We start from the raw sequence: 12,386 nt of genomic DNA, 5'->3' as shown, positions 1-12,386 counted from the left end.
GTTGAATTAATTTGTCTCGTATGCACCACGATATCGGGGGAAGTCTGATTGAATTGTGCGTGTGAGCCGCTCTGCGCTAGCCTGTCACTGGAGCTCGCAGTCCCGTTGACGCGCGCATGGATAGAGCAGAGCGCAACTTCAGGCTTCAAGCACCCTGCGCACATCTGTGTCCCACATGAGAAGGATATTTAGCCAGAGATGAATTTCATAAGGTTGCTGCATCACCTGATGGAAATTCGTACAGACGTGGCTTGCATGAGCATGTCAAAATAAAGGTGCTTCTTAAAAAAATATACATTGTTTACATGTTAAATCGATGACATTGCATTGTTGGTTATTTATTCGATGCATCGATCCAGATCGATGGATCGTTACACCCCTAGTGATGTGGGCATTAGTGTCCCTCATATGGCCCAATCAGGCCAATGCCCAGTCTCAAGTCTAAATTTACGCCCCATCAGGCAGTGCCTAAGGGAGTCCAATACCCACTTAAATGCCAGGCGCTCCTCCACAGTTAAATACCTGGTACTCAATATCTGATGCATCAGTCTGTACAGTGTACAAGACTGTTCAAAATCTGGACTTTGCAATATGGGATCCCTACACTAACAGGCTTTTAAGTGCTGGAAGGCCCATTCAAAGTTCTGAGTTCAGTTTTTCTTTTTGGTTAAATTTGTTAGGGCTACGGCCCAGGTTGAAAAGTTTAGGATGCAGTTCCTATGCCCCCTTCAAGTCCAGAAAAGACTGCACCTGTTTCTTGGTCAACAGCTGCTCTCCTTCTTGATGGCGATTACTTTGCAAATCTGAGGCCATATCACCCCATAACCAGGAACATACCCTAGAGACGTGTCTCAGTCCTGGCTGGGTGAATGGTCAGACCAGCAATCTTTATCCATCCCAGCACACAGCTCTTTCACCAAAACTGGGCATTTACCCAGCATGCTGCTTCCATACCTAGTGCCCCGACCTGGGTTGATCATCCTTTTGACTCCTGTTCCCAGAAGATTTTATGGGAACCAATGAGGAGAGGTGCAATACCTTACCACTGGAGAGGCATGGTAAGTGGGAAAGAAAGTTGAACAAAGTCAAGCATGTTAGAACCCCTGCTTACACACAGCCATTCTCTTTCACTACACAAACCCTCCACTTCACTCCATTGCTGCACCTTACCACATAGTCAGTCACACCTAAAAACTCACTCACCATTTCCAACTCACCTAGATCTCCCATTGCTAGCCAGCATCCTGCAGGAAATCTGGTAATTCTGGCCAATGCTGCCTCATTCTGTACTGAAACTAGATTTAGTACAGATACGATTGCACTTTCCAGAATTTGGAGAGTCCAACAAAACATCTGACATTCTCTTCATTGAGAAATGTGAGAACTTTCTCAACATTCTCACCTCTCTTAAGCCCTGAACTCATAGGTACACTGAGTACTGTTTTAAAGGGTCCAGTGCTGAGCTGGTGGAAGGCGGAAAAGGCCAAATTTAAGGTTTGGAGTTCCTTTATAGAGGCTTTCATGTTCCCAGTATCACAACTCTAGGATCCAATGACTAATAGAGGACAACTCCATCATCCAGGATAGGGTTTGAGTAGCATCAAGGTCTCCTTCACGACAAGTACCAGTAAAAGGAGAAGAAAAATGCCAGCTGGTGGTTCCTCATTCCCTTATCCCAGACTTCTTGCACTACTTGCATGATAACCCCTTAGGATAACAGTTAAGAAGGCTCAAGACCTTGCTGAGCATACTAGAGTTAGCCTGGTGGCCATCTATCTGCAGTGACTTCTGAGAGTATGTAAAAAAGTGCCCCATCTGCCAGAAATATTAGCTGGAGAACACAAAGCCCTGAGGACTGCTGCAGAGTACAAAAGTCATCGAACTCGGGCACACACTGGGTATAGACCTGATTGGACACTTCCCCACTAGCAAAAAGAACACTTACCTCATGTTGGTAGGTGATTACAACACCAGGTTGATGGAGTTGTTTCCCTTAAGGGACATCAAATCCCCCAAATTTGTGAAGATCCTTAAGGAGAAAATCTTGAATAGACGAGGAGTTCCTAAATACCTAGTCTCCGACCAGTGTCCACAGTTCACTGCCAAGAGAGAGAGAGTCAGCCGAACTCTAAAGACCATGGTAGCTGCTTTCGTTGGTTACTCACATGACTCCTGGGATTAATGGCTAACAGAATATCGATTCTCATTTAACTCATCCCAAGACCACAGGTAAAACATCAGCTGAGCTCATGTTGGGAAGAACATTTAAAGGAACATTTAAAGACTTGATTCATAAATCACTTTCACCTAATCAGTCTTCATTCTCAGTGATGGAGAAACGCAGAGGAGGTGAAGTGTAGAGTGTGAGTGCAACGTGCAAGGCAGGCTAGATATTGTAATACTCGTAGGAAGAATGCGCACTTGCAATGGAAATCTAGTTTGGTTCCGTACACACCCAAAGCTTACACCTAAATGGGATGGGCCATCTGAAATTGTCAAAACATTACAGCCTGTTAATTACTATATGCAGTGGGGAGTCCCACCTAAGCAAGATATCATCCATGCAATTCATTTGAAGTGCTGCTTGGAAGTTTTACCTCCATAGCCGCTAATTGGGGTGGGGGTAGTATGTAGCACAGCAAAATAAGAAAGTCTATTAATTTTATCATTACCCCTTTTACCAGGTATTGGTGTCTGGTATTTCTAAGTCACATGAGGCTATTCTTCATGATTTCAATCACTTGTCTGAGAGGCTGGATCATGTGGCACAGATTTTTCAAAACCGAAACTGAATAAAAACAGACAAGACATGATATTCTGGAGAGTTACCTCCAGTTGGTTTTTTCCACAAATGTGATCATGAAGTGCTGTTTGTCTGCATTGAAGAGAGTCTAAGTGAAACCTCAATGTGGATTATTGTTGTTTGGCCACATAGATCAGAGTGCATTATTTCTCATAGTCACAACTTGGATTGTGTAATGCATGGTTGACCCAAACACAATTAATCATGCCCTCAACCCGTACGTAAATTCCTTAATAAGGAATGTTCCTACCGTCTGAGCATTTCAAGCTTTGTGCCAGTATTTGTGGAATTTGTGGCAGTAGGGGGCAGTCAGCGCAACTCTAGCTGTACAGGCAACACTCCTCAAACAAATTAGCAGATACGTAGTTCAGCCTTCCACAGATGACGTGCTCTTGCAGTCGACAGCTGGACCGAGCACTACAGAGTGCAAAGATCTCGAGATGCATTTTTTTAACTACGTTGAACTTGACACAGCATCCTAAAACCATGCCTATGCCTAGAGATGATGAAAACTATTGAGACGTTATGCAAAGAAAGTAAGATGCTCCAAAAGCATCCATCTGACACATGAGTACATAGACCGACAATTAAAAATAGCACAGATGGACGTAGGCCAATAATAGGATTATGTTCAGTGATATGGAAATGAAACAAACAATATTTTGAGTTTTATGCCAGTTTTTGTATTGTCTATATGCATTATTTGTCTGCTGGCACAATAAGTAGTTAAATTTGAATATTTTTATGAAATTTATATTATAATTATTTTAATTATACTAAATTCTTTATTTGGGGGTCTTTTCAGTGTGTGTGTGTATATATATATGTATATATATGTGTGTGATTAATTTGATAAAAAATTAATGTGATTTAGATTAGATTAATTTTAAAAATATAATTGTCAGTCTGTGATTTGTGTGATGTGATATTCTGCTGTTTGCTCTGAAATGTTCTTAAATGATCAAGCATTTTCTATCTCTGTTGTGTAAATATTTGTCTAGTTTGGACCATGGAGAACAGTTCAGGATCACACCAGGACTACGAAAATGTAGGGGTTTTTTTTCTCTCCTTTTCAAAACATACATTTAACATAGCTGTGAAACTCTTCTTCATGTAGTTCTAATCTTTATTGTGTTCAGATTTCTGTAATCTCACAATGGATCCAAACACGGTGAACTATCATCTCATTCTGTCTGAGGGGAACAGAAAGGCAACACACAAGAAAGAGGATGAGCCATATCCTGATCATCCAGACAGATTTGAGCACTATGAGCAGGTTCTGTGTAAAGAGGGTCTGACTGGACGCTGTTACTGGGAGGCTGAATGGAGCGGATGGGCTGATATAGCAGTGTCGTATAAAGGAATCAGAAGGAAAGGAAGAAGTGATGACTGTGATTTTGGACTCAATGAAAAGTCCTGGAGTCTGAGCTGTATTGATGGCAGATTCACTTCCTGGTACAATAAAAACAGCATTGACATTCCTGTCCCTAAACCACAATCTAACAGGAAAGGAGTGTATCTGGACTGGTCGGCTGGTACTTTGTCCTTCTACAGCATCTCTGACACACACACACTCACACACTTACACACATTCCACTCCACATTCACTGAACCCCTCTATGCTGGATTTGGGATTTTTTATGCTAACTGCTCAGTGTCTCTGTTAGATTAAATAGCCTTCTGTGAGAAACACCAGTGACACACATGTTGAAATATAGGAACTCTCTCCGTTTAACACATTTGCTTTCACAAACACACCACAAAATATATTGGTATTTTATGTGTATATATGAATTATTGATCTATTAATAAGCACCAATAAAAGCTCTTTGTCTCTTAGTCATACACATATACACCAAATTGAAGTCCACAGAGAAATTGTTTGAGACTGAACTAGAAAGTTCCCACAGGTCCAATATTATTCTGCATCTTCTCTGTATTTTTACATGAAAATGACGACTTTTCTGTGTAACGTTTAGTTACAAGTCATAGTGTGTCTTAGCTGATATTCCAATTCATGATTGTTCTAGTATATAATAGTTATTTATATATTATGGATAGTTATTTTTATATAGTGGGTAATTATTTTTTTCTTGTCTTTTATTTTGTATCTTTCTCTTGTGATTTTTTCACAGCGTGTTTATTATCAAGCAAAGTTCTAGTTTGTCAAGTCGAATCATGATTATGATCAGGTCAAGTTCTTGTTCATGTTATCTTCTAATCCAGTCAGTTTCTAGTTTGTCAAGTTCTTCAGGCAAGGCTTTGTTTTTGGATTTCTTCTTTTGCTTCTTTGTCTTAATAAACTGAACCTGGGTTCAAAACTTTACGTCTTGTGAGCTCAACGATACATTAAGTGAAGGGATATCAAATTGGGATTCAGCAGACAAACAATGATACTTAAACACAGTAAGCCAATGTTGAAGAAATGTGCTGTTGTCCCCACATCAATTCATCCACTGTATTGCAGAATTTAAAGGTGATGAAAGTGATTTTAGCCATTATGGAACTTCCACAAGACTGAGCTGTTAATTTAGATACACCCCCTCTTTCCAAAAATATCTTTGAGACAGTCACGGAACAGTAGAATGGTAAACACAACAGTAGCAAAATAGTGCCCTCAGCTGGCAACAGTTATGAATCTGAATATGACATTAAACCTGAATGAACTTTTACTACAGTACAACACTGAGAACGTGCAAAATGATTGACAGGCAGAAAGCACATCAAAGTCTTCTGATTGGCGCGGCCACATTTCTGTTTGCTGTTTACAGAGTCTAGTGCAAGTGTAGATTCAACAGTTGCATGTGCAGCGTGTGGATGACTGTATGTTGTACTGCAGGTAGATATACACACCCAGAAGAGGATCAAAACAGTATTCAAAAAAGTATTACTATGTCTTCTTGACATTACATGTACTGTGATGATATAGTATTCTTTAAAATACCTTATTTTAATATACTGCCATTTGGTGGTTGATAAATGATGCGCACATAAGCTGCTTTTGCTGGAAATGTTTTGAAGAAATAAAAAATTGTTGACTCTGTCATTTCTGTTTTTTGTTCACTTAAGTGTTTATAATAAGTAATAACCAAGGTTCAAGCGTCATGTCTTCATATATGATTTAAGAAGTTACTGTGTTGTGTTAAAAAATTCAAACATGAGAGTGAATTAATGACTGATTAATTTACATGTAGATTAAAAATAAATAAATATGTTTGTGGACTGAGCAGTAACATTTTATTAACAGCAGTGAAAGGTGCTTATGTGACTGAAATGGCTTCTTGTTCTAGAAGTTAAATTGTTACAGTTAACAATGAACAAAGGGTAAATAATTTGGATTCAAATATGGTTAATATTTATGTGCATATACTGCTGGTCATTATCGGTGATCAATGTGCCATCAAGGACCAAAATACAATAATGAGTGTGGGGGGATGACTTATGTTATTATTACTATTCTTACTAATTTATTTATTTCTATTCTTTTAGTTTCATTTTGTGAATGTCCAATAATGGTTCTAGATCTGTGCTTCTGCAAAAAATATGTGTCTGTCATTGTTGTAAAACTAAACAAAGCTCTTTTTAATTAAATGTATCAGAAATGAAAATGACTGGGTAAATTTGCATAAATTAAACATGTTAGCAGGTTATTTCTTCATACAAAGTTTGTCAAAGATCTTTCACAACAAACATTTACACAGACCATACACAGATATCAGCTTCCCCTTAAAAAATGCATTTTTTACCATTTGTTCACCCTCACTTCTTATTTTTGCTTTGTGGGACTTTGAAGAAAGAGGAAGAACAGAACAACAGAATTGAACTGACAGTAAAACACACAGATGTATCAACAGTTACAGACACTAAAGATAGTATGAGCAATATATTTCATAGTAAGTTCTACAATTATTTGTAAAGATTTAGTAATATGGATATAATTTAGACATGATAAAAAAGTTTTTTCATCATATGTTCATGTATTTGAAATTTAAAAATGAAATACAGTTTAAATATCTTAAAATGCTTTTTACATTAATGTAGCTTAATACAAAGATGCTTAGCATTGCTTTTGATGTCTTCATCAAAATGCATACAAATATATTACGGTTTTATAAGGTATTAAAGAAATGATAAATGACACAGCTGTTAGTTGACATTTATTGTGATATTTCTGAGGTCTGAATTCAAAAGATAATGCCGTATTCAATGCACAGTTGTGTATTTACAGTACCATTAATGAACGATAGAGATATTTTACCTGGTGTTCTACATTTTGAAGAAAAAAACTGACAATACAGAAGTGATTTTGTGAAGACTAACTCGATTTGGAAGAATTTTGAGTGACTGTTTTCTTATAACACAACAAATAGAAATGAATGACAGCTAATGAGTAAAAGTGAAACAATCTGAGAGAAAACCGTTCGGTCACTTTCAGTATTTCACACACTCACTTCTGGAAAAGTGTGTTTTAATGGATTCAGTGAATTAATTTGAACTTTTCTTTTACACTGTGAAAGACGCAGGTTATGGCAAGCCAAGTTCAATTTTAATCATTCGCAGGATATGAATTGTTTATATATCAACATTACAAATGTTATTACTTAAAATGTGAATTCTTCATATCAGGAATAGAGTTACTACTAGTGAAAGTCCTCACTGGATGGCCATGAGGGTGAGTAAATAATGACATAATTATCATTTTGTGTGAACCTTTTACAAATGTGAGAGACACACATCTCAGCAGAAAGCGGCAATCACGTGACAGGCTGGTGGTCGGAGAACTACACCTTACCTCACATTTGGAAAAACAAGACTTAATGGATGACATTCGTCTCATCGTGGAGGTGGAAAAACAGAAAGTTCTCTATGACCCGCAGGATTTCTTGTATAAAGATTTAAATGCAAAAGAAAAGGTATGGGAGGCAGTTTCCTCTGCTGTTTGTGTGGATGGTAAGTTTTAATTTAAAATGTTTGTGATACTACCTTTTCACATAAGAGAAGTACCATGTTTAAATGTTTAAACTCAAAATAACTGCAAACTACTTACCCATGGTTGTATTTGTGGTATACAGAAACCGCGGATCATTGCGCACTGCAAGCTCATCTTATGTGAAAGCACAATCAGCACGTGCTGCTTCCACACTGCATAAGTACTGCATAAGTACTGCATATGGATCATGTGTGAAACGGGGACACCATTTAAAATGGATATTCAAATGACGCCACGTCATCTGGTTCTGTTCAAACGATGTCCAAAAAAGGAGGCAAAATTAAATTTTCCTCTTTCCGTGTTTATAACCAATCATTATCAGAGGTAACAATTCAAGCCAATCAGCTTTCAGTAATAAATGTGAATGGATGTTCATTTGAGGGTCAATTAATGGTTTTGAATTAACAGTTTCTTTAGTGTTATTCTTTGTATATTTCCATCTATATTTATATATACATCTATGTTATTTTGTTGATGTCTAATGTGTTTTAATGGGTGCGCATTCCCAGCAAACACAAAACTTTTTACAGCTTTTCACAATGTTGCATTTTGGTTGCAGTTCGGTAATGTTACAATGAAATTATTTTGAAACAACACCTGAAATAATAATAATAAAAAAAAATATGTATCCAAAATGACAGTTTTTAGAAACTGTGTGAAAGTACCACCCTGATTTTTGAAGTAGTCATGGAAACGGTAAGCGTCCTCAGACAATAACAGAGGACCAACTGACAAACCAAAGTTATTCTAGCGAGTCAGTCCACTGTCGGTCATCTTTGCAGCGCTCTCGGGAGGTTATTTCCAGTCATGACAGTGCAGCTGCTATCTACTTGAATAGAGAAAGACCGAAATCAATAAAGCGTTTGGTCAAGATTTTGATCAAAGAACATTTTTCAAATCAGCAGAAAAATCTGACAACATCGGTATCATAAATTGTGTTCTTTACCTCATATTACCCTAAAAAAGACATTTTTTCTCGGCTTGTATAGCTAATGCGCATGCGCGTTGTCGAGTTGATTGACAAAAGGTGATTGGCTCTTTTACCAGGAAGGCAGGATTTCCTTTCTACATCCGTTGGCTGCGATGGGCGTTCCAGTTTCTTCCATTTCTGCTAAATAATTCAATTCCGCTTTATTGGCAGCATAGTATTTGCCAAAGCATTTTCAGGTTATGTAAATACAAACTTTTTTGAATAAGATAATAATACAATAATAAATACAACAATTAGTAGTAAAAAAAACAAAAACATTTAAATACTAAGAATGATTAAATAGAATAAAAAGACATACATACACACACACACACACACACACACACACACACACATATATATATATATATATATATATATATATATATATATATATATATATACACACACACAAAATAGGAGAATATATACAATATGAATGAAATGTATACAATACAATTATTATTATTTATTATTATTATTATTATTATTATTATTATTATTATTATATCATTAGTAGTATAATTTAATTATAAATAATATCTGTGCAATCTCTCTCTCAAGTTTAGTATCTTAAATCACACAAATAATAGATTACATGTTTTTAAACACGTACTCTAACATGTAATTTATGCGTTTCTGTTGAATACTTTATAGAAATTGTTTAGTGTTTTTGAACACAAAGTCTGTTAGCATCTTAACTGTTGTCAGAGGTGAATGTAGATTAAGAGAATAGCACATTTATAAAGGTTTAGGCATTTAAACATATTTACGTGCAAACGATCGTCTATGAAATCGTTTTAAAGGGTTTGAATGGTAATATGTCAGTGGGTGATTGGGAGTATTACTTATTTATCCTGTTGTGACATAATAACTGTAATGTATGATGTCCATAGGTTGTCATATTCCTCGTAAAACTGATGCATGATTGTTTATGAAATATAAGGTGCAGACTGGAGTTTTGGGGCGGAACTGAACTCAGCGATTCAAAGTGAAAGTAAAAGTGTGATGACAAGACTATATTTCAAAATGTTTTAATCACCAGAGCCTCAAGATACCATCACGTAAGTTTGCTATCCTCATTCATGTACCAGTGTTTTGATATAAAGTGCACTTGAGTCAGTTATGTGAATTACAGGCATGTGAAAAGTTGACTGTTATTTATTTATTTATGTTTTACATTTTAGGCTATAAAAGGACTGCGTATAAAATGGCTGGAAACGTTGACAGTCGGAAGTTGAAGTAAATCGCTGATAATGTTCTCTTGAATGGGTATTTATAATATCATATATCATATCGAAATCATAGAATCATTTGGATTGGATTTGTATCCGGTTTACATTGACTTTAAACTACGTACTTTCTAGTATTTCTTGTAAGCACAAACCCAGTGGCTTAGCCGTCATTTTAAAAGTGTGTGTGTGTGTGTGTGTGTGTGCGCGCGCGGGGGGGAGCTGATATTAAAAATAGCTTTACATATTTAACACAGATCTAGTAATCTGCTTAAATTGGCAAAAACAACCAATCAAACTATTACCTCACAAACATAATGTAAAAAGCATAACATAATGAAGACTCGTGCGCTGATAGGTTGTTTATGCAAATTAGTTATTATTTACCTAGTTATTTTCAGATCAGTTGTTCGTCACAGCTTTGCATTAACTTCATACAGCCGTCACACACTATTGGACATCAAACTTCGCTGCACAAACATCGCAGTTGGTACAACATTAGACCTCCATCTGCTACCTCCAGAGTTACTCCGGTCCCGGACTCGAGTGAGTCAGCCAGTCCGACAGGAAGTGCCCGTCGCCGGGAGCGTAAACAAAGACGGGGTAAGCGGGGCGGCCTGCGGGCTAAGTTAAAACTCAACCCACATCGCCCAGCGCTACTAAATATCTTCCTCGCTAATGTACGGTCTCTGGCTAATAAGATCGATGAACTACTGCTCCGGATTACTCAGCGACTGCAACGTTATGGTTTTCAGGAAACTTGGCTCAATAGCACCATTTCAACCAGTGGGATTGAGCTGGAGGGGCGCAATAACTATAGAGCTGATAAAACGGCTGTGGACTCCGGTAAAAGCAAAGGTGGGGGTGTTTACATCTATGTAAACAGAACTTGGTGCACAGAAGGTGTTATTACCAAATCCCACTGTTCTGCTGATATTGAGTACCTCTTTATCAAGTGCAGACCCTTTTACCTGCCCCGTGAATTTACATCTACCATAATCGCTGCAGTATATGTACCCCTGGATGCTAATGCTAATTTAGCAATGAAAGAACACTCTGCTGTTGTTAGTAACCTGCAAACAACGCATCCGGACGGAGCTTTTATCATTGCTGGGGATTTCAATCACAGCAAATTGAGGACAGCACTCCCCAAATTTTATCAAAACATGTCTTGCCCTACAAGAGGAGACAACACTCTTGATCATGTTAACACAAACAACTCTGATGCCTACAAAGCCATCCCCCTCCCCCATGTTGGATTGTCTGATCACTTATCCCTGTTCCTACTCCCCAAATACACCCCCATCATCAAACATGTGAAACCCACAGTGAGAACTGTAAAAGTGTGGCTGGAAGGAGCAGACTCTTCACTATAGCATGAGTTCCAGAACACAGACTGGAATGCGTTTGCTTCTCAGGCCAACCTGGACTCACACACGGACATTAATATCTACACAAATTCTGTTCTGCAACACATCAACAGGTTTGTTGACAAGGTAACCACCCATAAAACAATTAAACATACCCCAGTCAGAAACCATGGATGAACAAGGAAGTCCGACTCCTGCTGAAGGCACATGATACTGCTTTCAGATCTAGCGACCGGGAAGCCTAGAATTTATCCAGGGCCAATCTGAAGAAGGGAATTAAAGCAGCCAAACACAATTACAAACTGTGGATTGAGGACAAATTTTAGAACAATGACCCCCGACGTATGTGGTCAGGCATCCATGTCCTCACAGATTACAAACCAGCAAACAGCACCCCCCCATCCAATAATGCCACCCTCCCAGATGAACTGAACTCCTTTTATGCTCACTTTGATCGTGGAAACACAGAACCACCCATAAAAGCTGAGCTTCCACCTGATGATCTGCCGCTCATATTTTCCACCAGTAAAGTGTGCTCCACCCTGAGCAGAGTGAATGCATATAAAGCTGCTGGCCCTGATGGCATCCCTGGCCGAGTGCTCAGGGCCTGTGCAGAACAGCTGGCTGACATCTTCACCAACATTTTCAACCTCTCCTTGGCCCAGGCCATCGTCCCCACCTTCTTCAAAACACCCACCATTGTACCAGTACCAAAACATGCTGCTGCAGTGGCCCTCAACGATTTCCGCCCCATTGCTCTTACTCCCATCATCGCCAAGTGTTTTGAGAGGCTGGTCCTCTCCCACCTGAACACATGCCTGCCCCCAACACTGGACCCATATCAGTTTGCCTACAAACCCAACAGGTCAACTGAGGATGCTATTGCCTCAGCTCTTCATTCTGCCCTGACTCACTTGGACAAAAACAACACATATGTCAGGATGCTATACATTGAGTTCAGTTCTGCCTTCAATACTGTGATCCCATCCAAGTTGATCTCCAAGCTCACTGATCTTGGTAT

General features: G+C 38.4%; 1 protein-coding gene across 1 annotated transcript in view; it reads left to right on the top strand.

Moving 5' to 3' along the window:
- Positions 1 to 12,386, top strand: part of LOC127444819 (uncharacterized) — a 50,318-nt gene that overhangs the window by 17,658 nt on the left and 20,274 nt on the right. Inside the window, exons 11-14 of the mRNA XM_051704360.1 lie at positions 3,805 to 3,851; positions 3,943 to 4,465; positions 7,548 to 7,716; positions 9,768 to 9,827. Coding sequence (XP_051560320.1) covers positions 3,805 to 3,851; positions 3,943 to 4,465; positions 7,548 to 7,716; positions 9,768 to 9,827 — 799 coding nt within the window. The remainder of the gene's footprint in view (positions 1 to 3,804; positions 3,852 to 3,942; positions 4,466 to 7,547; positions 7,717 to 9,767; positions 9,828 to 12,386) is intronic.

Source organism: Myxocyprinus asiaticus, chromosome 8 (genome assembly GCF_019703515.2).
Source record: "Myxocyprinus asiaticus isolate MX2 ecotype Aquarium Trade chromosome 8, UBuf_Myxa_2, whole genome shotgun sequence".
In the NCBI taxonomy this organism is placed as follows: domain Eukaryota; kingdom Metazoa; phylum Chordata; class Actinopteri; order Cypriniformes; family Catostomidae; genus Myxocyprinus; species Myxocyprinus asiaticus.
Note: the sequence above shows the minus strand (reverse complement) of the source record. Positions and strands in the feature narration are given on the sequence as shown.